The sequence below is a fragment of the Canis lupus genome, chromosome 3 (assembly GCF_011100685.1).
Source record: "Canis lupus familiaris isolate Mischka breed German Shepherd chromosome 3, alternate assembly UU_Cfam_GSD_1.0, whole genome shotgun sequence".
NCBI classification, from domain to species: Eukaryota; Metazoa; Chordata; class Mammalia; order Carnivora; family Canidae; genus Canis; species Canis lupus.
Genome location: NC_049224.1, coordinates 26,335,920 through 26,362,465, shown reverse-complemented (window position 1 = coordinate 26,362,465; position 26,546 = coordinate 26,335,920). Strand labels below are relative to the sequence as shown.

Here is a 26,546-nt window from a genome sequence, read left to right as displayed (position 1 = left end):
TCAATGTCTTTAAAGAGGAGCCCTCCCCCCCTTTTTAATGTGTGCTTTTGCTTTATTTTTTGTTTGGGTCTGCCAATAAACTTCTTGAACTCTGTGTCCTGGATTGGGAAAAGCGGAGAGGGGTTGTTTCATAACAGCCTCCCTGACCAAGTCTTGTCAGCATAGAACATCAGTCATTTTATTATGTTCACAGATTCTTTGGGTTAAGAATTCAGAAGGGCCAAAGCGGGATTGGCTCTTCTCAGTTCCACAATGTCTGGGGCCTCCACTGGGATCATGAGGGACTGGAACACGTGGGTCTGGAATGACTGGGATTGAACAGCTGGGACTGGAGGAGCCCCTTCTCAGATGGCTTCTTGATCCGTGTGCTTACGCCTGGTCTGGGGTGGCTTACGGAAGACTCACATTTGGAGTCCTGAGCCACCACATGAGACATCTACCTACCCTGTGGATGCTATTCTGGAGAGATTACATGTCCCTGTTTAGGTTGAAAGTTCCAACTGAGCCACGACCTCAGTTTATACTTTCTTTTCCATTATGGAAAAGCAGGATCTAGCTTACTTTTGAACAACTTACTTAAAAAAAAAAGTAATGTTAGTAAATCAGGCTGTCATGCCAAGTCACTAGCAATAGTTTTCAGTTTTTGCCTAGTAGAAGTTCAAGTGTCAAAGGCACATCTGACGTTACCCATCGCCAGTTTATCAAAGCAACGCAGACAGCTCTGATGGTGCGGGAGCAGAATCTGAATACAGCAAACTTTCATAGGGTAGCTTGTCTTGGTTGTGTTCTGTGTACCTTGCTTGCTAGGGACTCCTCAAAGAAAGGCTTTGTTCAGTTTGGATTTCTTCAATATAGTACACAAAGTACAGATAAGTACCATCAGTAATGTTGCTGCCCAACTAAATTCAAACGGAGCTGCAGACCTGACGCCGTATTATCTGAGCAAACCCCAAGAAAGGCTACAGGTGAAACCAGGACAACAGGCATAACTGGACATCAGTTTCTTGCTGCTGTACCTTGCCTCCATGAATTGGAAGCTATGTATTTCAAACAGGAGGATCTGAGAGTTGCGAGCGTGATGAATTGTTGCATAGCCGACTTAGGCACCACTGAATGTTATCACAGTTTTCTATTTTTTCTCATTTACCATTTAAATAGACTGGGCATGTCTACCAGACTGCGGATGTGTGCAGCCGTGGTGAGGGAGGGCTGTTCTAAAGAGACCGACATTGAGATGATATTTGAGATCCAAAGGGCTTGCTTGCTTTGCCTTTCTTCCTTCCCTCCTTCCCTCCTTCCTTCATTCCTCTGTAGTTAGTATGCTTTCACTTCTGGGAAGTAGAATTGCTACTCAGCCAATAGCCTTCCAGCAGCAGTCTTTTATTATAATTATTATTATTATTATTATTATTATTATTTCTTATTTTATTTTTTAGATTTTATTTATTTATTCATGAGAAACAGAGAAGCAGAGATATAGGCAGAAGGAGAAGCAGGCTGCAGGGAACCCCATGCGGGACTCGATCCCCGGACCCTGGGATCATGACCTCAATGATAATTTTAACCCAGGATAAGATACTCTGAATTAATGATGGGTTTGAATGGTGACTTTCCTGCCTGTAGGGTTGTAACTTCCTTGAGAGCGAGAGGAAAAGTGTCTCATCTTGAAAGACAGACGGTGCCCAGCATAGTTTTGGCCATGTGGTGGACACTTAGAAATATGTGTTACACAGAAGGGAAATATGGGCTTTCCCTCATCTGCCAGTTTGAACAAGATCTTTGTCTTCTGTGTCCTTTTCAATGGCGACAGAACTGGTGGCCTCTAGGGAGTGGGTGGACACTGTTCATACATTTCAGTTGGAAATGGGTTCTTCTGACAGTTTATGAAGAGCCATATCCACGCGGAATTAGATAATTTGGTTACCGCTGTAGTTTTTAGCAAATGATTTTGCATCAGTAGTCCAGTTGGCAAACTCCTGTGTATGTTCAGTGGAAAATCTGTTTTCTAAAGGAGTATCAATGAACTTTTCCTTCTAGTTTTGCTGTATAGGTGGCACTTTTAGCATTTAATGCCCATTTCCATTAATAGAGGGAGTAGTTATCTAATTTATCAACTTTATATTCAGGGCCTTTTTTATTTTTCAATCTATAAACAAAGCTGGTTGTTTACTTGCTTTTCTTTCCTGCGTTTGTGTTTGGATCCTAGATTTAGTGCTATGTTTTGATCAAAGTATTTCCTAGCAGAGCTAGATGGCAGTTGACATGCCATTCATTTGCCACCTGTTTTTAAATGATTGATGGTGAAGTAAAAAAACTAACTGGGGGATAGTTAAGGAGCATCCAAACAGTAACTTGTGGTGACCTATCCATTTTAATATTTTCTGTGGCTCAGAGGCCGCAATTTTGTCATTGTAATGGAGTGATTATATGATATTAAAAGGAAGGGCCTATGCTTGCTACTGAGTAAATTTGCATCTTTGGAAGAAGTAAAAGAATAACCCATCTCACTACAATCTACTTAGTAACAATCTGAAGTGCCTAGGTACTTATGAGATATAGAGTCCATGTAAATAAGAGTACACGTTGTATAGATATAGAAATTTTGTAATTAAGCCATTTTTCCTCCCAGAAGACTGCAGGATGTTATCTCACTAGACATGGTGAAATAGATTTGATAAAGGTATTGTCATTTTCCTTGGGAGTAAATTATCAGTAGTGTATTACATTTATTATGACAGGTTTGGCAAACAGAATGCCATAACTGGCTTTGGTCATTAGACTGCATGGATACAAATAGCTTTTTGGAGGACTTTGAACAGATGGAAACCATCAGAGTTTCTTGAACTACTTTGTCCAGTGGGCATGAATTTGGTCTAAGTAATTGATTACCTATCAGAGGAAAGTAGCTATCTCAGTTTTTTTTTTTTTTAATATATCATAAAGAGACAATTGCTTTTTGTTTTTTGAGAAAGAGAAAAAGAGGGAGGGAGGTGGAGAGAATCTTAAACCGGCTTCACGACCAGCATGCAGGCTGACTGGGGCTTGATCTCACAATCCTAAAAGCAAGACTTGATCCAAAATCAAGAGTCAGATGCTAGCTGAATCACCTAGGCACGCTGACAGTTTTTTTTTTAATAAAGGAAAAATAAGTTGGTTTGGATTTTAAGGTTTATTCATAAAAACAATTTTTTCAGCTTTGTTGAGGTAAAATTGACAGATACAGTTGTATGAAAACAATTTGTTTTAAATTCAGGTAGTGAAGTAGAAATCTATTCAACATGAGTCAGTTCTTAGGCTGAACTGTAGGCCTAAAGAAACAGAATATCTACTTTTTCTGAATCAATTTAGGAAAAAGAAGCCTATATTTTTCTCCCCAAACTGGGGCAAGCTGAGCTTTCTGACACGTTTACAATTGTCTTAGATCTTTGAAGAGAGTCCTAGAAATAACGATTAGGGGCTTTGCCTAGACTCTGCTCATTTAACCTTAACAACGGTGCCAGTCAGTTGTACACATCTTCACTGCCCTCTTATTTGCTTGCTTGCTTGCTTGTTTGTTTGTTTATTTCCTTCACCATCCTTTAAAAACTCCTTTAAAAATTGCCGCCTGAAAACAGGGTCCCTGGCACAGAGCCGTTGGTGAAATGAAGCCTGGGAGTTGACCTGTGTGCCTTGTGTTTGTGCTAATGTTGGCAGGAAGGCCTGGCCAGAGCCTAAGAGCATTTGAGGTTCTCTGGAATGATTGAGGCCTGTGGCCAGAATAAAGCTTTCCCTTGCTGCTGAACTTGTACACAATGAGCAGTTTCCTGTCATTTAACAGGGGAGGAAGAGTAGTGCTCAGCTTCTGAGTTCTGGATGCACTTGGATTCTAGGTCTCCTCCTTGATGAGAACTATGATAAGGTGTGGAACATTACTTTCACACCCTTGTATTTCTGGCCAGCGATTGACTTCTTGATTGCAGAGTGGTCTTTGTTTTCTTTTTCTAAATTAAACTTAATTTTAATTCCAATATAGTTAACATACAGTGTTATATTGGTTTCAGAGTGGTCTTTATCAGTGAGTTCCTGGACTCTCGGTGGGTGGGTGGGTGGGTGGGTGAGAGATGGGGCTCACTAAGAGGCTGTTTCAGGTGTGGTGTCAGGTCATGAGGCTGCATGTCCAATAGCAACATTCTACTAACTGGCCTGTGAATGAGAATCACCAGACACCCAATCACATGGTCTTGCCATTGAAAGCAGGTTCATTTCATACCTTTGGATTAATATATCATTCTTTAAAGGAGGTGGCCCTCTAGGCCGAACCTGGCTTGTTCCACAAGATGATACATGCAATTATTTAAACTGGTTATTTTCTCAGTTGAAATGGTTCTGGAGAATTTACCCTCTTAACGGATAGAGGCAGGAGTTCCAGAGCCTAGGCGACAACCAGTTCCAGAGAAACAAATACGGAAAAGATGTAATGCCCTGATGGAAATCATAAGCTACATAGATGGTTGTTTTCTCCATCATGTGACATCATCAGTATTGTTCTTTACTTGGAACAGAAATGCAGTGCGTGCTGATAAATTTTTAGTATTTGTTTTCATCTGCGCTCATCACCACAAAGAATTAAAGAACATTTTTGTTATATTCAAAAAAGGAACTTCTCATCCCTTCGCTATCACCACCTAACCCGCCTGAACTCACCCCCTGCAGCCCTAGGCAGCTATTATTTTCTGTCTCTATAGATTTGCCTCTTCTGGACATTTTATATAAATGGAATCATGTACTATATAGTCCTTTATGATTGGCTTGTTTCATTTAGCATAATGTTTTAAGGCTCATCCATGTACATATATAGCATGTTATCAGTGCTCTGTTCCTTTTTATGACTGAATAATATTCCATTTTATGGATATGCCATATTGTTTATCCCTTCATTAATTGTTATATATATTTGAGTTGTCTCCAGTTTTTGACTATTAAAATAATGCCTTCTGTGAACATTCATACGCAAGTTTTTGTATGGACACAGATTTTCATTTCTCTTGGATATACAGCCAGGAGTGGAGAGATGTTATATTTTGCAGTGTTTTTTTCTTTCTTTCTGGAAACTGAAGGGGTTGCTTTCCCATGTAGACTCAGTGTTGGAGAGAGCATTGAAAAGGAGACAGGAATTGTGGGTCAGAGTTCCAGGTCAGCCCCTTACTGATCATTTGTTAGGAAATTCACTCTATTTCCTGGGCTGTAGAATGAGATCGTTTTTATTGGAAAATCTTTTAAGGTCACTTCAAAGTTAAAAGATTTTCCTGAGTGACAATAAAAGGCTCTCAAAATATGAAGGAAAATATTTCCAGAGAGGTCTAAATAATAAACCACACCTAATGTCCCTGGATGGCTGTTTTTGTTTTTGTTTTTGTTTTGTCCTAGTTTGAAAATAACTTGGACTTAAATATTTATTTAGTTAAATGTATGTTTTTCAATAAAAATAAGTAAGTGCTCCTTTAAAAAACCAAATGACTATAGATGAGAATTGTTCAGATTTGTATTACAGACATCTACTTGAACATTTTGTTGTATTTCCTGTCAGACTTTTTTCCACTTGAGGTTGTTTTTTTATTTATTGGAGTGTGATCATACTCAGTTCAGTTTTTTTTGTTGTTGTGGTTGAGATCCTGTTTTGATTACCCACAGACTCTTCTTGTTTTCACTTGTATTCTGATCGGAGGATATTTGAGACTGGAAGTGTTTCGATATAAATGACTTTGGGAAAGCCACAACAATTTTGGAAGTGAACAGGTGTTTCCAAAAGTGTGTTTCAGTTAGAGTAGTGAGTAGAAAGATTTGTACACAGTAGACAGATGTGAGGCTGTATATGAGTTAAAATCAGTTTCATGGCACAGGGCAGCTCATCCATTTCCTCTTCCTGTGTTTTGACTGATTCAGATGCCATCAAAATCACATGCTTATTCTTTTCACAATGTAGTCTGTTCATAGTGTTTCTGATTGTATTTCAAATTTACCAAGTCTTCCCAGAAAACATGCTCCTGGGATTCTTTCCTGTGTTGGAAGGAAAGCTGTTGAATTTAAGTTTCCTTTTGCCTATTTGCTGGTTTCCATACTCAGCAACTTGAGAATTTATGTTGACCCTTTCTGGTTCTTGAGAGACCAGCTGTACGGTAGAGCAGGCCCTTCTTCTCTAGGGTCCAGATGGTCCATTTGTTTCTGGGACCTTTCCCAAGCTGAGTCCTGAGGCTGAAGTTTCCCTTCCTTACTGGCACCAAGGCTTTCAGAGAGCCCCAGTGTTGATTCCTGGGGGCACCATCACCCTCTTCCTGCAGTGGGAGTTAGCTAGGCATGCATTCCCTTACTGCCCCACCCCACTCCCTTTAAAAAAACAACAACAACAAAAAAAAACGTGTGCCATTAAACCCAACGTTCTCACTTTTGGTTATAGTAAATATTGGTTTGTATTTATTCAGTCAATATTATAGAGCACCTATTATAGGTCAGGCACTGGTAGGCACTAGTATTAAAGAGATCAAAGTCACAGTTCTTGCTTTGATGAAATTTAGTACTATATGCAGAGTCCTTAAACATCTGGCTGGAAAATGTGTGCTTTTAAACAAAATAACAGCCCTGTTTTGAATGAATGTAGACAATTTCCTACAGAAGATTTATATAGCTGTCAGATTAATCCTTACAAAACACACCTTTAATTATCTCATGGGGGGATCCCTGGGTGGCTCAGAGGTTTAGCGCCTGCCTTTGGCCCAGGGCATTATCCTGGACTCCTGGGATCGAGTCCCATGTCGGGCTCCTTGCATGGAGCCTGCTTCTCCCTCTGCCTCTCTCTCTCTCTCTCTCTCTCTCTCTCTCTGTCTCTCATGAATAAATAAATAAAATCTTAAAAAAAATTATCTCATGGTTCCAGTTTAAGAAAACATAATAAATCTCTATTATCTATAGCTTAAAATTTATTTTATTTCTTAGTAATTCCTGCGACTCTTTAAAATTGGATAAATAGATTGAGACAACGCAGAGCCCTTCTGTTAAGTGTTTGGATTCCCTTTGTCCTTTAGGGCTTTTGCCAGTAGACCACGTGCAGAGGAATATCCAGTCAAATGAATGGTAAAGGACATTTTATTAATCTGGGCATACCTCGCTCCTTGAATATGTGAGACAGTGCAGCCGAAGCTTGATATTGAACCTGTGTACTCAGGCCCTGCAAATAAAGAGTGAGGCAAATCCAAGTTTGTTACTGAAAATACTGCCGTGTACAGAAATCCTTTACTTGTAAGAACTCATGCAATTCTCACAGTAACTATGTGAGGTAGCCAAGGCAGTTACCCACATTTTTAGATGAGAAAGCTGAACCACATAGAAATTAAGCAACTTGCACAAGGATATATGTAAGTTCGCAAGGGACATTAATGTGACCTGAACCCAGGGAAGCTGGCATTAGGATGAGCGAGGTTGACTGTTAAGATCCACCACCTCTCCATGAGGACTGCTAGCCTCGCGCTCTTAGTTGCAGGTACAACACAGGTGGAAGTGTGACCTCTTGCTGCTCTTCAAAGCAGTGACCTCACCCACAGAGGAAGACAGCTCACTGACTGTCAAATGCTGAGCAAGCAGGTCACATGGGTCTCCCTCATTTGGGAGGGGGTGAGTAGGGGATGGATGCATAAGTTGGAAGAGCAGCAAGACTTCCACATCCCTTGGTGGTGGCAGTAATGAGAGGTTCTAAAAGTGCCATCCACAAGGGACCTCTGCCTCATACTTGCCAGTCTGCTCACACTTAGATTTCATAGTCTGGATCATCCTTCTTATCTGGGACTTAGCCTTTGGGAGAGACCCAGATGTATTTTGATCTATTTGCTCAATGAGCTCTTGGAACATTTACTGTCTTCCTCAATGGTAAACACTCCCTAATAGGACAAAAATCTAATAGGCATGGTCTAATATACAGGATCGACTATCGCAAATGTATATTAATCTGAAAAAAAATGAAGATGATGGTTGCTATTTTCATACAGCTTATTTTAGCACTTTGACACATCTTGCACTGCTATTTAATCTTTTTTTAAAAAGGGATTTTATTTATTCATGAGAGAAACAGAGAGAGAGAGGCAGAGACATAAGCAGAGAGAGAAGCAGGCTCCATGCAGGGAGCCCAATGTGGGACTTGATCCTGGGACTCCAGGATTACGCCCTCGGCCAAAGGCACACGCTCAACCACTGAGCCACTCAGGCGTCCCCCTGTTTAATCTTATATTGTTATTTAATTGATTTGTGAGTGCTTGATTTGGCTCTTTGGCTGAATTGCAATGTCCTTCAGACCAGAATGTGGTGAAATACATATATATATATATATTGCATACCTGCAAAGTGGTTGATAAATATCTAATGGATTTCTTCCTCCATTCTTCTTTCTCTTTTTCCCTCCTTCTCTCTTTTCCTTTGGTAGCACTAATGTCTCTAAAGCCATTGATGTTAAGATTAGTCATGAGGATAGAAATGGTTAAGGCAGCAGATAGGAGCATTATAAAATTCAAGGACAGAATAGAACTGTGTAGATTTGATAATTTTGGGGAGTTTGTTTTCTGGACATGTTGTCTACCCAGGATCCAGCCCATCTATTTCTTCCTTCTCATGTGGTCTGTCCTTTGGTGGGTCCACTTAGAGTAGACCTCTGAGTCAGAGTCCTGAGTTTTGGACTCATGCAACCTGGTTAGCTTTGCCACATATAAAGTTTTCATGACAGAGAATAGGGAACAGAGTGTGGGTGGAGAGTATGAGTCCATTACTTCTCCTGGGCCTACAGCTTAGGACACATGCCCAAGCAGATTGGGAGTGGCCATTATGCCTCTATGAGCCTATATCCTCATCTGTAAAATGGGGCTAACTCGTGGGTCCTTGTGAGCATTCAATGAGAAAATGCAGAAGGAATCTTAGCACGATGCCTGGCATATGTTAAGCACTGAATAGATGTTCATTATTATTATTATGCCCAGCCATGTAGGCATAAATATTTTCATATGCTGCCCAGGTTAAAGAAGCTCTCCTGAGAGTGTAAGCTCTTAGACGGTTGGGAATAGTCAGTTGCTTATAATTTCTAGTTAGAGTACCACAGATGGAGCCACTCAGTTGCTGAAATGGTGGTGTGAGTATCGTTGAGTAGCTATCAGATCTGTCATACACAGCCTCACATCAACTGTGGCAAATAGGTGGAGCAAAGATCCCTAAAGAAAATTTAAAAACAGATTTAAAAAAATAAACTACTCATATCTTTTGCTTATTCATGAGAATCTCAACCAGTTGACTAACTCAAAATTCAAATAAAGATTTTATGTACCAAGATGTTATGGGGAATAATTGAAAACCTTCTAAATGTTTCAAAAATAGGTAACTACATTTAGATAAACAGTAGTATATCCTTTCTATATAACGTCATACAAGCTTTATATAAATGTTTACCACATTTTAAGTAACATGGAAAAGTATTTTGGTTATCATGTGACGTGAGAAACACTGGAATAACATTGCATATATGCAGCATGTGCTCAACTATATTAAGATGGTTTTAGAAAATAGGCTGGAATGAAATACATCAGAATTTAACAGTGGTTATTTTTGAATGATGTTGGGATTATGGATGAATTTTCCCCTCCAATTTTACTTCTCTATACTTCCTATATTTACATGATATATATGTATTATTTTCGTGGATAAGAAAAAAATAAACTTTTCCCGAAGGGGTAAGTAATGTTCATAGGTGGTAGACAAAAGCCGTGGTATTTGGCTTGCATTTTCATGATGGAAAAAAAACACACACACACACACACAAATGCATAAGGCACAGACTGGATTATTTGCTATATATTCTCTGAAGAGAAATAAAATTTAGCATAAGCTGAATTAAAGACAGAGTACTTTGGAGAATTTGAGAGAGTTTTCGTTTTTTGAAGATTTTAGAGAGGCAGCAAAAATACAAAGCTTAAGCTAATGCACGCCCATGTCCGTGTCTCAGTTTTCTTTTCCAGCCCAGAAGTTTGGTCTTCTTAGCCATTCTGATTATTGGAGGTTTGAGACTGTCATCTTCTTCTAAATGTCTGACAGCTATAAGCCTTAAGCTATCAGCAAATGAAGTGAAAATGTATTTTTGATATTAAAAATCTTTCTAGGGAAAGAGGCCCAGCAAAACCATCAATAATAGTTCACATTTAGGCAACATTTTAAGCTCCCTTTCTAATCCTCCTCCTATGGTATTTAATAGCCAGGCATGTTCACCAGATGTGCTTCAAGTCCTTTTATTTACATAAATGTTTCCAGCAATTCACTGTATATTTTTCTACTTATAAATAAATATGTACCAAATAGCCTTCCTCTTTTGGCTGTGCTTCAACATATTTGTTTGTTTTAAAGCTGGAAAATGCCTATTAGGCCCTGAGTATCTTTATGTCTTTTCCACACATAGAACTCTATTTGTCTTTTTTTTTTTTTTGCTTGCTTCTTTTTTTTTTTTTTTTCAGATTTTATTTATTTATCCATGAGAGAAACAGAGAGAGAGAGGCAGAGACACAGGCAGAGGAGAAGCAGGCTCCATGCAGGGAGCCCGACGTGGGACTCGATCCCAGGTCCCCAGGATCACACCCTGGACTGAAGGCGGCGCTAAACCACTGAGCCACCTGGGCTGCCCTCTATTTGTCTTTAAAATGAATATTCTCATTATGGCTAATTTGGAAAATGCATAAAATGTATGAGTAAGAAGATAGAGGTGCCTGGTTGGCTCAGTCACTGGAGCATGTGAGTTTTGGTTTCAGGGTCGTGAGTTCGAGCCCCACATTGAAGGTAGAACTTACTTTAAAAAAAAAAAGCAGGTGCTTACTCAGGGGTAGCTACTGTTAACATTTTGGTATGTTGCCTTCCCCTTATTTTAATAACGCTTTTTCATAAGTGCTAATTCTGTATTTATTCTCTAGCTTGCTTTTATTGCCTGTCTTATTCATATTGGTACATATGGAACTCTTTTTTTTTTTTTTTTGGAACTCTTTTAAACTACTGATGCATGGTATGCTGTAGTTTAATTAGCCATCCTTTTATTGATAGACATTTAGATTGTTGCTTCTTTTGCTATTGAACGGTATTGGAATGAACATACTTCTACGTGCTCTTTGAGCACATTACTTTTTTTCACGGAAGTAGAATTACTTGATGATGGGATATGCTTTAAAATTTTCTTTTATTTACTATGTGTTTTCAGTATATTTCTTTATGCACTTACAGACATACACATTATATATAAAAGATATTACATATACTTCCTTTTTCCCCCCAAATTTTATTTTTTTTAAGATTTTATTTATTTATTCATGATAGAGAGAGAGAGATAGAGAGAGAGGCAGAGACACAGGCAGAGGGAGAAGCAGGCTCCATGGAGGAGCCCAACATGGGACTCGATCTCGGGACTCTGGAACCGTGCCCTGGGCCAAAGGCAGGCGCCAAACTGCTGAGCCAACCAAGGATCCCCAACTTTTATTTCTTTATTTGACAGAGAGAGAAAGAGAGAGAGAGAGTAAAAGCAAGGGGAGCTAGCTATAGGCAGAGGGAGGGGGAGAGGCAGGCTCCCTGCTGAGCTGGGAGCTTGACAGGGGGCTCCATCCCAGGACCATGGAGATCATGCCTGAGCTGAAGGTAGACGCTCAACCTACTGAGCCACCCAGGCACCCTGTTTATTTTTCTTTTGAATTAAAGGACTGATTGCATTAGTCTTATTGGTTTTAATATCAATTGTTTTACTTATTAACACAATATTGATCTCTTTCCATTGCGTGTCATATGTTCAAAAGGAGTCTAGTGTTACAGGTGGTCTGAACTTTTGGAGGAGATCCACAAATACCTGGAGATAGGACTATGAATTTACCTTCTCTCATCCTAACTTTCTTGTTCTTTTCTTTTTCTTTCTTCTTTCTTTCTTTCTTTCTTTCTTTCTTTCTTTCTTTCTTTCTTTCTTTCTTCTTTCTTCTTTCTTTCTTTCTTTCTTTCTTTCTTTCTTTCTTTCTTTCTTTTCTTCTTTCTTTTTTCTTTCTTTCTTTCTGTGAGAGAGAGCTAGCGTGCAGAGTGTAGGGCAGAGAGAGAGGAGAGAGAGAATCCCAAACAGGCTGTACGCCCAGGGCCTGATCTAGGGCTCGATCTCATAAACCAGAGATCACGACCCAAACCAAAACCTAGAGATGGATGCTTAACCAACTGAGACACTCAGGTGCCCCTTACAACCTAGTCTTTAAATAACTTTAAATTTTGTTATTATTTTAAACTTTAGTAAAATTGTAAGAGTCATACAAAGAGCTCTTTATATGCTCTTTACTCAGATTCCCCAGTTCTGAACATTTTGCCCCATTTACTTTCTCTCTTTCTCTCTTTCTGTATGTATGAGTTCATAATTGTCTCTGCTGGAAGATTAGTTTAATAAAAGCTACTCTGCCAAATTGAAACCAGAAAATCATTTAAAATTTTAATAGATATTGTCAAACAGTTCTTCTAAGTCAATTCTTATCAATGTTTTCTCACCAGTGTTTATCGATGTTTTCATATCTCCTTATGTTCAGTAATAACTTACATTGTAAAGCTGTTTTCATAGTACCCTACCTGATGGATGAAAATCATATTTCAGTATTTTAATTGGCATTTTCTAAGGTCTAGTGAGGTTGAAAATATTTTCATTCCATTGGAAGGTTTTCTTTTTTTAAAAAAACTTATTTATTTATTTATTTATTTATTTATTTATTTATTTATTTATTTGAGAGAGAGTGAGCAGAGTGAGCAAGAACACGAGGGAGGAGGGGCAGAGGGAGATGAAGAAGCAGGCTCCCCACAGAGAAGGGAATCTGATGCGGGGCTTAATCCCAGGATCCCGGGATCAGGACCTGAGCTGAAGGCAGATGCTTAACGAACTGAGCCACCCAGGTGCCACTGGAAGCTTTTATTTTCTATTTTGTAATTTGCTTATTTGTAGTCTTACCTATTTTCCTATGGGTTATTTTCCTTATTGATTATGCATAAGAATTATAATTAATTGTCAGCAGTTTGCATCACAAATAACTCCTCATAGTCCATTTTTTCTTTTGCTCATGTATCTTTTATCTTACAAAAGCATTAAATTTTATGTAAACTTTATCCTTTATGTTTCTTGCTCTTTTTATGCCAGTGCTTTTCTAGGTATAGATATTAATTTCTTTTTACAAAATTTGTTTCATACTCAGTTTCTGAACTCTGTCTTCCCTGTGGTAGGCAGCAACTGAATTCTGCTAGTGTGTATTGCCTACTTTGACACTTAATATGTAAAATAAGAACTATTCCTGGGAGTATTCTTGAACTATTCTTAGCAAACATGATTATTAATTAATTAATTAATTGACTAATTAGAGTTTGAAATTATTTTTATTTTATTTTAGTTCCAGTTAGTTAACATACAGTGTAATATTAGTTTCAGGTGTACAGTACTTCAACACTTCCATATATCACCCAGTGCTCATCATGACAAGTGAACTCCTTAATCCCCATCACCTATTTCATCCCCCCATCAGTAGCCATCAGTTGGTAACCATCAGTTTGTTCTCTATAGTTAAGAGTCTGTTTTTTGGTTTGTCTCTCTCTCTTTTTTTCTGTTTGCTCATTTGCTTTGTTTTTTAAATTCTACATGAGTGACATTGTATATTTGTCTTTCTCTGACTGACTTCACACAGCATTAGAATCTCTAACTCCATCCATGAGAAGATTTGTGATAGATGGGAAGATTTCATTCTGTTTTCCGGCTGAATTATATTCCATTGTACACCACATCTTCTTTATCCAGTCATCAATTGATGGACACTTGGGCTGCTTCCGTATCTTGGCTATTGTGAATAATGCTGCCAAAAACAAAGGGTGCATATGTATCTCTTTGACTAAGTCCTTTGTAAATACGCAGTAGTGAAATTATTGGATCATAGGGTAGTTCTATTTTTACTTTTTTGAGGGGCTTAGATATTATCTTCCACAGTGGGTGCACTAGTCTGTGTTCCCACCAACAGCGCACGAGGGTTCCTTTTCCTCCACATCTTCGACAACTCTTGTTCTTTGTTTTTGATTTTAGCTCTTTTTACCAGTGTGAGGTGATTCTGCTGTAGTTTTGATTTTCCTTTCCCTGACGGGCAATGTTGAACGTCTTTTCGCTGTCTCTTGGCCATCTGAATGTCTTCTTTGGAAAAATGTCTGTCCATGCCTTCTGCCCATTTTTTAATTGGATTATTTGTTTTTTGGGTGTTGGGTTTTTTAAGTTCTCTCCTTCTTTTTTTTTTTTTTTTTTTTTTAGTTTCAAAAATTTTGTCTTTTAAAAATTAACATGTACATAAAAGGAAACTGAAAAACACAAGAAGCAAACAAAGTCATCCATAATCACTTGCAGTTTATAGTTTGGCTTCTAGGTCCCATGAGTGTATCTATACAACTGAGCATTTTATTTTATTATTTTGGTTTTTTAAAAAGATTTTATTTATTTATTCATGAGAGGCACAGAGAGAGAGAGAGAGAGAGGCAGAGACAGAAGCAAAGGGAGAAGCAGGCTCCCTGCAGGGAGCCCAATGTGGGACCCCTGGGACCCCAGATGCTTAGGCAGACGCTTAACCGCTAAGCCACCCAGGCATCCAATAACTGAGTATTTTAATGTAAATAAGATCCTACAGTTATGTATCATTTTTACACACCATGGATGTTTACCATTTCAAAGTCTCAAAGCTATGAGTATTTCGTTAACCAACAAACACTACACCAACTCAACCTGAAAGGAAAAAATATAATCCTACTTTTCTTGGCGACAAAAATTTCATAAAAGACAAAAATGGCAACAGGCCTCTAGATAAAGATATGGGCAGAATTACAGTTAAAATACTGCATTGTCTTAATGTTCAATTAAAAATGAGATTTAAGGTAACAAAGTATGCAATGCATAATGCTTCTAAAAGAATTCATTATCCAATCTGTACTATTCAAATATTAACAAGGATGTATGTTTCCATTGAATCACATAATATATTCCTACAGTACAGCCAAAAGAGATGCACACACATTAATGGTTATTGTTAAAATGTAGATACGAACACATCTGCATACATCTTTCCCTCTATACTTCCTTCTGCCCCTCTCCTGCCAACCTAATGAATAAGTCCAGATGTACATTTCTCAGAGATGTCCAAGGTGCTTCTTTCCTATCAGTTATAACAAAAAGAAACTTATACATTGGTTAATTTACTAGCTGTACATTTTATCATACATTATCACCTCAGGACATCTGGAAAGCTTAGATGTTACAAAATAATGAACCTGTCCACAAAAAACACAGGTATTTTACAAAAATGCACATATAGACTTATCATTATAACCTAAAACTGTCTTCTAGGTATAGAGATACTAGCAAAAAAACCCTTCTCATCATAAGTTTTATAAGTTCTTTATCTATTTTGGATACTCACCCTTTATTGGATTTGTCATTTATAAATATTTTCTCCCATTCTGTAGATTGCCTTTTAGTCTTGTTGTTTCCTTACCTGTGCAGAAGCTTTATAAGTTGATTCAGTCCCAATAGTTTATTGTTGCTTTTGTTTCCCTCACTTCAGGGGGCCTATCTTGAAAAAAGTTGCTGGCAGATGCCAGAGAAGTTACTGCCTGTGCTCTCTTCTAGGATTTTTCAGGTTTCAGGTCTCATATTCAGGTCCTTAATTCGCTTTGAGTTTATTTTTGTGTGTGGTGTAAGAAAGTGGTCCAGTTTCATTCTTTTGCATGTTGCTGTCTAGTTTTCTCGACATCATTTGTTGAAGAGATTTTTTTCTCCCCCGGATAGTGTTTCTGCTTTATTGAAGGTTAATTGACCGTATAATTGTGGATTTATTTCTGGATTTTCTCTTCCATTCCATGGATCTGTGTGTCTGTTTTTGTGCCAGTAACTTACTGTCTTGATTATTGCACCTTTGTAACATAACTTGAAATCCAGAATAGTGGTGCCTCCAGCTCTGTTCTTCTTTTTTAAAATTCTTTGGCTACTTGAGGTCTTTTGTGGTTCTGTACAAATTTTAGGAGTGTTTGTTTTAGTTCTGTGAAAAATGTCGTTAGTATTTTGGTAGGGATTACATTAAATATGTAGATTGCTTTGGGTAGTATAGACATTTTGACAGTATTTATTCTTCCAGTACATAAGCATGGGATGTCTTTCATTTTATTTGTGTCATCTTGAATTTCTTACATCAGTATTTTATCGTTTTCAGAGAACAGGTCTTTTACCTCTTTGTTTAGGTTTATTCTTAGGTATCTTATTATTTTTGATGCAATTGTAAATAAGATTGTTTTCTTAATTTTTCTTTCTGCTGCTTCATTATTGGTGTATAAAAATGCAATAGATTTCTGTACTTTGGTTTTGTATCCTGTGACTTTACTGAATTTCGTTTATCAGTTGAAGCAGTTTTTGGGTACAGTCTTTTGGGTTTAAATATGTAGTATCATCATCTGCAAATAGTGAAAGGTTTACTTCTTTCTTACCCATTTTGATGCCTTTTATTTCTTTTCCTTGTCTGATTGCTGTGTCTAAGACTTCCACTAACATATTGAATAAAAGTGGTGAGAGTGGACATCCTAGTATTGTTCCTAAACTTAGGGGAAAAGCTCTCAGTTTTAAATCTTAGGATGATCACATTTCCCAGTACTGGACTTTTTTTTTTTTAATTACAATTTAAAAAGGTGGTCTTAATGTACTAATATGCATTTTTTTTCATATTTTCATGTGCTTGTGTTATTTTTTGTTTGTTTTCATTTGTAGGCATCTGAATATTATATTCTTTTTCCAACATTTCTATTAGGGTGTTTGGCTTTTCCTTATTGATTTAGAAAACTTCTTTATATTAAACACATTAATCCTTTTATATTATTCTAGTTTTGAGGTTTGCTCAATGAATTTAAATATTAATAATTATTGCTGAATAGTTACCATCTAAAATATAAAAAATGAAATAAGAATTTAAATGACTTTTTTTTTTTGGTCACTTTTGCAACAGTGCTTCTGATTAAAAAACATCAATGCAACTGTGGTTTCCTGTTAATCTGAATATGTAGCTGATGATTATCAATATAAAACTGATACAATGTTATAAAAGACTTTCCTTCTTAAAAGTCTGTCTCATTATCCACATTTTTCCTGCCCATGTTTTGGCATAACCATGGTCCCTCTTTGACAGGGCACCTCAAGAATAGGCTTGCAACAAGCAATCTGTCGGACTTACTGTCTCTGTCAAAGTATTTTCCTTTCTGCTAAGTGGCACTAACTACCCTGGGCATTAACAGCATACATTTTTTATTGTCTATAGCTTCCACACAATGAGAATGTGGTTGGGAAATGGGAAATAAAATCAATGGTTGAAATGAGAAAGTGATGAAAATGGTATGAAGTAAAAGAGTTTTGTGGATTTCATTATTTAGAATTTTGGAAGTTTGGGGCTCTAGATTAGTTCATGAGAAAGCAGGATGGAATGGATATTGGCATGGTGATAAAGTTTAGTCATCTTTCTATGAGAGAAGGCTGTGACAATGGTGACTGAATTTTCAAGTGTACTCAGTCCTTGGCTCTAGGCTGACCAGAGTTAGATGTCTCTCCCTTGAGATAGTAAGTAAACGGGAAGGCTAGAGGTGGGATGAAGTCAATCACACAGATCAGATGTTATCTTCAACAACATCCATCCCTGTCTGGAGTAGAAAGATGAAGGAGAGGAACTTATAGGAGACTTAATGAAGTCTCACATGAGAGAAATCATTGCTTTTCCCTTGCCAGTCAGGGATGATGACTTCAGCCACAATGCATCATGCTTACTTTTTCACAAATTTCAGTATACTTGATGATTATGGGAGTTCGGATTCCTTGATTGATGAAAAGTTTCTCTGTTCCAATTTTTATATGATAACTTCTTGAAGATTTGAAGAGCAACCAAATATATCAAGTTCTTTTAGCCATTCTTAAAATGACAGGTTTTTTGGCATCTTATCTTTGTCATTCTTAAACGGGCACAGTTTAATTTAACTCTGTTCTTTATGAAATTTGGAAGCCAGACACAATGTGTTTTTCCTGTTGTAGAAAACCACAGTAGGAGGCATTTAAACTCTAAGTCCTTGAGCTGGTTTCTAAGTTAAATTCTTATTTAACTAAAACCTAAAATATACTTAATAGAAGAGTATATATTCTGAGTCAGTTCTTAAAAATTGATATTACAACATAAGTGTAGATTTTACTTTGCCATAATTATTATTTCAAATTCACAATCAATGTATTGGCTTTGTTGGGACAAATTGTTAAACTCTCTCGTGCCATTGAAGCTTCAAAATATAACGCCTCTCTAAATCTTTGGGAGAATTAAGAATCTTTGCATCGCGAATATCAAACAACCACAAAAAAGTCCTCAAGAACAAAACAACCAATAACCAACACAACAAAAACAGTATGACGTCTTCTTAATTACCAAGTATCTAGTGTGCTGGCTAATGATTTTAATACATCCTTTTCTTCTTTTCCCCATGTACTTTTTTATCTGAGAACACTGGAGAAAAAGGAAAGAGTATTTGAATTACACAGATGTGTGGATCTGGACCAAGTCCAGTGTCCCAGGCAGACTTGAGATGACTGGTTTCCAGGTGAGACCTGTCAATTCCACCCCCACAGGAATGCCAACACGTACTTCGTGCCTTCCCAGGCACTTTGATATCTATTATTGCATTTGCTCTTTACCCTGGGGATTAGTAGAAGTGGCCTTATCTTCTCGTTGGCCCAAGAACAAACTGAGCACAAGAAGAACTTGTCATAGTTCACACTTTGTCTCCAGAGGCAGGAGAAAAAACCTGATGTCTCCTAGCCTGGGGCTCTTTCTTCTGAATCACACTGCGTACTTGGATGCTGGTGTGAATCTGTGAAGTCGGCTTGCCCTGAAGTAAATATGCCCATGGCAAGGCCTCCAAATCTCAGAGTTGCGAAGGCAGTAAACCAACAGGGAGGAGAGAAGCCTTCAGCATCTTAAATCTTTGTGTCTAAGAAGACCTGGAGAAGGTAGTTGGATGATTTGACATGTTTTAACTATGAAGAGCGTCACCATATAACTATGATATGAAAAGATGGAGTCTATAAAGTAGTTGGGAAATCAGCCTCCTTTAATTTACACAGAATCTTCTTTGGAGCTAAAAGTGCCTATGGGAGAGAGCTGTGGTAAAGAAATGATCCTAGTAGATAAAAACAATCACTAAGGCTGGAGAGTAAAATATTTTCTCTCCTAGATACCAGTGGAGCTGCATCAAGGGAATAAAGCTTTAGACTTTTCTTCAGTTAGTGCCTCACCAGCTGGCATAATGGTAAGCAGATGCCGTGGGCAGAGAGGTACCTTACAAGTGACATTTCAATGACAGGAATACAAGGGAGTGAGAATTTGAGGAGGAAAATTTTATCAAGAAGCTTGAAGTATTTCTCCCCCCCTTTTTTTTTATATCCACCTTACTATTATTCTCAGTCTCTTATCTCTCATGCGACGGCAGAGGCCGCACGTCAGACTTAGAGTGATCTGTCTCTGCCTCTAGGGCTTAGGGATGGGGTACTTTTCTCTTTGAAGGGCCAGTCATATACTGGGAAAACATTAATTGGAGTTCCTGCGCATGTTAAGGATAGCTCAGTTGTCAGGTTGGGTGAAGTTGAACTTCTCAGAGTCAAAATGAGTAGTATAAGAGCACATAAAGCTCAATTTCATCAGTATATCGAATGTTTAGAGTGTATGTCATTTCCACTCTACAAGCTGTTACAGAAAGAAAGAGAAAGAGCAGGAGCTAATGAATCACAGGATGAATAACAGGACCACATAGTTCATTATCACTTTGGAAATGGATCTAGACCACTGTACACAGCTTTATTAATCTCCATATCCTAAACACTTGGAGTCTCCCCTTTGACTGGGATGGATGGCCATAGCAACCCATGAGGGTAATGAGGAGAAATATGCTGTGGGCTGCAAAGGGCCACATTTCCAGGGACTCAGAGGCCAGACCCCAAGGCCTGGTGAGGGTAGAGAGCTCTATCCCATGTAGAGCCTTGCTGTGATCCCAGAGGTACTGTCACCCAGGCTGCTGTGCTATCAGGATCCCTAGTCCCATGGATGTAAGTCACCTAGCCAGGGACAATTTGGAAGGCACCCATTCCTTTATCTATCCTGTGTCTGACCTACAGGGTCAGGCCACTGGGAGGTCCAGAGGAGAAGACCACTGAGGGTTCCTGTGGGGCATCTCCCATTCCTCCTCCCTGGCAGGGGCAGTGGAAAAGGGATACTTGGAGGATTTTCTGACTTAGTGGTTGATGACAGAGGGTTGGTGTTGGTTCTCTTAATCAAAAAGTGAAAAATTTCAAGGACTTACGTAGTAATTTAAAACCCTACAGTACCATCCAAATAATAGCATGCATGGAACAGCATTTTTAAAAGGAGATTATTTTTTCTGCTGTGTACTTTTAAGAAAACCACGGTAGTTTTTAATCTGCCTTGAACATTAATGATTTGATCAATGTAATTTACTTTCTCTTGATATATAGGTTCTATTAAAAAGATCTGAACATAGTTTTTAAAATAGGTGTCTTTATTGCTGATTATATAGCTGAAGGTATCTGTTGTAAGTGGCTCAAACACTTTAAAAATGGAATGAGCATTTTTTGGGGCTATATAGCTGTGTTTAGTGTAAATGATTTGAACAATATAGTAATGTAGAAAGTGGAAGTGGTCCTGTAGTACTATCCCTCAGCAATTGCCACAGTTAGCTATAAATTTGTTTCTAACTTGCAGGAGCTTAGGGACCAGAGTTTTAAGTGAGCTTGTGTTTTCATATTGGGTTACATTTGTTCTCTCTGCAAAAACACATAGCATTAAATGGCAGCAAACCCATTATAATAACAACCAGAAAAATGAAAATCGTACAAAGCTACAAAAGGTACCAAAAAGACCCTGAACATTTAAATGTACTAGATCTGTTCATTCTGTTGTCTTTCTGGTATTTTATGGTCATTGTAGGTAGGGGGTAAGAACCTTTGGTGAATCTGCCAGCGTATGGTATCTGCTCTTATTGCTCTTCTGTGTTTGTGAGATCATTATGGTGTTCTGACTTTTCATACTTAGGATCAAAAGATATATTGGTAGTTTAAGCAGGCTTTTTAAATCCCTTCTCTAGATGGCTACCTGGATATGATTATATAGTCATCAAATTTATCATCACATGCAGCTGTTTGAAGAAAACTTATTAATTTAATTATACCTCATGTTTCTTTACTGATGATTATTTGTTTATCAAACAGTATTGGGGGCTTTGTGTGTGCCTAGCACAGTGCTAGGATGTCAGAAGAGGGTACACGGGGTTACTAAGACCCAGAGGACAGAGTGACTCTTTTTTGCTAGAAGATGCCAAGGAGGGATTTTAGAGGATTGACATTTCAGTGACACGAGTCATGAAAGTTTGGTAAGAACTTGTAGGTGGAGAAGAGGCTGGGGATGAAAGAAGAAACAAGGTGTGTCATGACAAAGATACACTTTACATTTGTTAAGTGCCCACTGTGTGCCGAATGCTGCCCGTCAGCTGATTTGATCCTGTAAGGTCTTTGTCCTTGTCCTTGTTATGCCCAGGAAGAAACTCAGGCTCAGAAAAGTAGTGTGACTTGCCCAAGTTCTTGAGTTACCACTTGGGGTCAGGATTCACACCGGTGGTGCTGGCCGTAGCATGAGGCTGAGGAAAGAGCCCGTCTTCCTGTGGGAGGGATACCCTGGTGTGGCTGCAGTGCAGCAGAACCACAGCACCACCAGACTACAGCCGGCACCAGCCAGAAGAGAGTCCTCCAAGAGAGCCTTGGTGAAACCACATGTGAGGGTGATGAGGAGGAGTTGAAGAGGACTTTGGGGTGCCTAGTTGGGGCAACCATTGAATAAAGATTCACTGGACAGAGAAAAGACAAGAGGAGAAGGAATAGTTGTGTGGGCGGACGGGAGGAGGAGGAGGCTTGGGGGGGTAGAAGGAAGAGAGGGAAGTTAATGAATTCAGTTTTGGATCTGACTGAAATGCTGTCTATAGGAGAAATATGGGGCTGGCACCTGGAGAGAATCTGCCTGGAGAAATCGATTTGGGCGACAGGTGAGGATATCTTGGGAGAAAAGGAAGAGAAACTCACTGTCATTGTAGATGCCGAATTTAAAGACATAATTTTTTGTAGTTGAGCTAAATTTGTTAAGTGAACTCCTGGAAATGCAACATGTGCGCCTCAAAGCCGTCATCGTTATGCCGTGGGACATGGCCTAACCTTTGCATGTACTCTGCTAATATAATTGCCTTGCTGTCTTTGAAAGGTGACTTTTAATTGGGTTTCAGAGTAGCAGTTGCTGGCGAGGGCCTGGTTGCAGCCTTTCAGTTTTGGGCCAGTTCATTGAGCGTTTCCTCTCTCTCGACTGGACACCTGGGCTTGGACAGTAGCCAGCAGTTACTGAAATGCCATCACTTACAGGATTGACCTTTAAGACACTGATTTGTTATATTATTGAGTTTTAACTTTTTTTCCTCTCAAATTTAAGTGGAGCTTTATTGAATACCGTGCTAAACTCAATTCTTCTCATTCTCTGTGGCCTTTTCATCAAGTTATTGCCCCCTGGTTCCTAGCATTTAGTCCTCTGGCTGGACAAGAGGCTTAAGAACTAAAGACAGCTTGCCATTTATGGGGCTTAGGACTGTCCGTGGGAAGCGTGGTGGATTATCACACAGACATGACTCAGAGTCCTCAGTGGACTGATGATTTATGCTCAGGTAACCTGAGAAGTCTCTTAGTCATTTTTTTTTTTTTTTTGTAAAATTGTGCTGAAAATTGTTTTTCTTAAGTTTTAATTTTAATTCCAGTGAGTTAACATACAGTGTGGTATTAGTTTCAGGTGGACAATAGAGTGACTCAACACTTCTGTGTGTCACCCTGTGCTCATCACAGCAAGTGCCCTTTTTAATCCCCATCACCCATTTACCCATTCTCCTACCCACCTCCCTCCTGGTAACCATCAGTTTGTTCACTGTAGTTAAGAGACTGTTTTTTGGTTTGTCTCTCTCTCTTTTCCCTTAAGTTGGAAATTCTTATCTCTAGGATTTTTGTCCCAAAGTTTTTACATTCATTTGAAGAAAGTGAGTACATAACTGTCACACTGAATAAACAAAACTTTGGGGGTGGGTGGGAAGGTGGGATGAAAGAAAGAACTCTGGCTTTGGCTCGCCCTTAGAGCAGCTCTGTGGCACTGGTTCTTTTTATGCCCTAGGAAGACATTCTGGGTAGGTCCAGTCTATTTTTGATCATTTTCGTATAATAAAAAGCTTGCCAGGGGTGTCTGCCTTTGGCTCAGGTCATGATCCCAGACTCCTGGGATCAGGCCTCATGTTAGGCTCCCTGCTTAGGGACTTTGCTTCTCTCTATCCCTCTGCTCCTCCCCTCAGCTCATTCTCTCTCTCTCTCTCTCTCTCTCTCTCCCCCATATAAATAAATAAAATCTTAAAAAAAAAAAAAACTCACCAGTCACATTTCCTTTCCAGACAGTCTCAGTTTGGTAATTAATATGCCGACCTCAAATAGACTGGTTTAAAGTGAAAGCTTCTCCCCTGGCACAGATTTCAGATTCAGTTTGTCAAATTCTACCAAAAATAAAGACTGATGAAATTATAGATTAATTTACTTAATAGAGATGATAAACACATTTTCTTAGATTTAGCCTTAAGTTACTTGTATTTGTTGTTGCAAATGCTGTATTTTCAAAATTAAGCTTTGAGTCTGTTGATATTATACCAAAGTGCAATAAATTTTTGTGTATTGATTTTATATCTAACAATTTTATCCACTGCTCTTATTCTAATAGTTTCTCAATGAACTTTTAGTACAGGCCTATCAGCTGTGAAAAATTTTTCCCCTTGCTTCCCATTTATTGTGCCTTTTTCCCTTCATTTTTCTATACTGCCCTCCAGGTAGAATTAGTGAATAGAAGCACTGATAACTGCCATCTTTTTCTTATTTTTGATCTTAGAAGGGCTGCTAGTACTGTACACCAATGGGTAAAATGTTGGTGAAATTTACTCATTTACACTGAGTAAATTTTTGCTCGGTATCTTTTATTAGGTTTAGAAATTTCAGTAAGGAATTTTAATTGTGTGTCTGTGTAGAGTCTTATCAAATTACCTTTTCCATATCTAGTGAGGTGTTGTGGGTTGACTCTTACAGAGGGTGTTAAGATGCAACCTATTGTATCTTCTAGGTGCAAAGTCATTGCCAAGTAGACTAGGAGTGATATTACGTTTTGAAATAGGATTTACATAATGCTGATGCATTTTTAAAACATAGACCCATGTAGGGAAATAAATGTATTTTATGGTCATGCTTGAAAACTAAAACTAAACTTTGTTTTTCTCTCCAGTACTACTTTACCGTTCTTTTTGGCCATGAAGGTCAGAAACCTCTGGAGCTGCGCTGTGAGGAGGAGCAGGACGGTAAAGAGTGGATGGAGGCCATTCACCAAGCCAGGTAGGGGCTCAAATCCTCTTGTGACGCTGAACTGGCCGGGTCTCTTGTGTTGGGGTTTTTCACTGTTGGCTGTAGTTTTGGAAGAACTTGCAATCCCTTGGTACCTCCTCATTAGTCATGTGCGAGATGATTCTCTGAGCCTTCTATGGCCATATTCTAGCTAACAGTGAAAAGTAATAGATACAACAATAATAATAATAGGTCACTTCGGCGGACTGTTCCTATGTGCCAGGTGCTCCTCTGAGGGCTTCTCAATTAAGGAATTTATTAAATGTATTGATTTTGCTTATCCTCTCCACAATCTGAGAGTGAATATTATAATTACCCCCTTTTACAGAGAAGGAAAGGGAGGTCGGGAAGGTTAGTTTGCTTGTCCGAGGTCACACAGCTGCTAAGTGGCAGAGCCAAGGATATGGATGCAGCCAAGCTCACATTTCTAAACCCTGCCCTGGGTTTACAAAACAGGTGCTTATCAAAAAGGGTGATGCTGCTTATCAAAAAAGGTGATGCTGACTCTATCCAGGGAGAGAGAAGACCATGCTTTTATTTCCTCCTAAGAAATACCAGGAAGGTAGAAAGAACACACTCGGCCTCACACAAGAAGAAATCTGAAAGAGACCCAGGCAGTTCCCTCTCTTTTATTTTTCAAATTCATTTCTGAAATCCAGTCTATTTTTTTTTAATTCATAAGAGACACACAGAGAGAGGCAGAGACACAGGCAGAGGGAGAAGCAGGCTCCCTGCGAGGGGCCCGACGCAGGACTCGATCCCAGGACCCCAGGATCACGACCTGAGCTCAGGGCAGATGCTCAACCATGGAGCTGCCCCGGGCGTCCTGGCCCAGTCCATCTTTGCTTCATATGGCTCCCATCTCGCTGCTTGCCTGCCTGTCCCCTCCCTGTCCATCTCGGGTGACTCTGTAGCTCCCTGTTCATCTCCCAGGTGCTTCAGTGGCAAGAACTCCGGCTGGGCACAGCTTCTTTTCCTTCACCTGACAGGCCCCCTGCTTCTCCTCAGTGCCCCATCTTGCCTCTCCCTCCCCGTCCCTGTAACTGCCCTTCACAAGGAGCCCTCGGGGCCTCCTTCTCCAAACCGCTCTAGCACTTGCATTACTGCACGTAGAATATTGAACGGTCTAGTACAATTTAGGGCTTGTTTGTTTGTTTGTTTTTACATAGTTCACATGTGTGATTTCTGTGTCTTGAGCTGGATTGTATGTATCTTGAGTGAGGAAGAGGATGCTTCATTTCTGAACAAAGCACAGTGCTAATTATGTAGTAGGTGACCAAGAAATACTTTCAGATTGACTATAATGAGGATGGAGCATTTGTTCTGAGTTTAGACTCTTCTTGAACCCTTGAGATGTTGTCTCTGGAAGTCTCCTCCCCCTTTTCCCCTCCCCACCCCTCTTTTTTCTTCAACTACTTTATATTGACCAGCTACCTACCTCTTCTGTGGCAGGCAGCACGCTGAGTGCTTTACATACCTTACTTATTTCTCACAACTACCCACTTTCCAGATGAGAAGACAAAGGCTCATGATTATTAAGCAGATTGGCCAACATCTAACATGAATTTGTTCAGCTGCAGAGCTTGGCTTCGAACCCAAATCAGTCTGACTCCAGAGCCTGTAGCCAGTGTTTTGGATCATACCTGTCTTCATTCTCATCTTTTTCTCCTGAGTCTTCCTCTTTTCTATTTTTTTTTTCTTTTCCTCTATTCAGAGATGCAGATAGATTCATGTAAGGTCAGGATTGAGAATTGAGGATGTTATTTGCAAAATATTTCAATTCCATTTCCTTCCTCCTCCTCAAAATCTTTCTTTGAGATGCACAGGGTTGGCAACCAAAGGCTGCTCTCTGAGGGGCCCTGGCACACGGTTCAGCTGTCTTTTCTCTCATTGTTTCTGTCTGAGGGTTTTGCTCAGGGATCTCCTGTAAGGCACAACG

General features: G+C 39.1%; 1 protein-coding gene across 4 annotated transcripts in view; it reads left to right on the top strand.

The window, feature by feature from the left end:
- Positions 1-26,546, top strand: part of RASGRF2 (Ras protein specific guanine nucleotide releasing factor 2) — a 239,440-nt gene that overhangs the window by 39,656 nt on the left and 173,238 nt on the right. For all 4 annotated transcript variants that reach the window (XM_038532437.1, XM_038532438.1, XM_038532439.1 and 1 more), the window contains exon 2: positions 24,492-24,598. In XM_038532437.1, the coding sequence (XP_038388365.1) occupies positions 24,492-24,598 (107 nt within the window). The remainder of the gene's footprint in view (positions 1-24,491; positions 24,599-26,546) is intronic.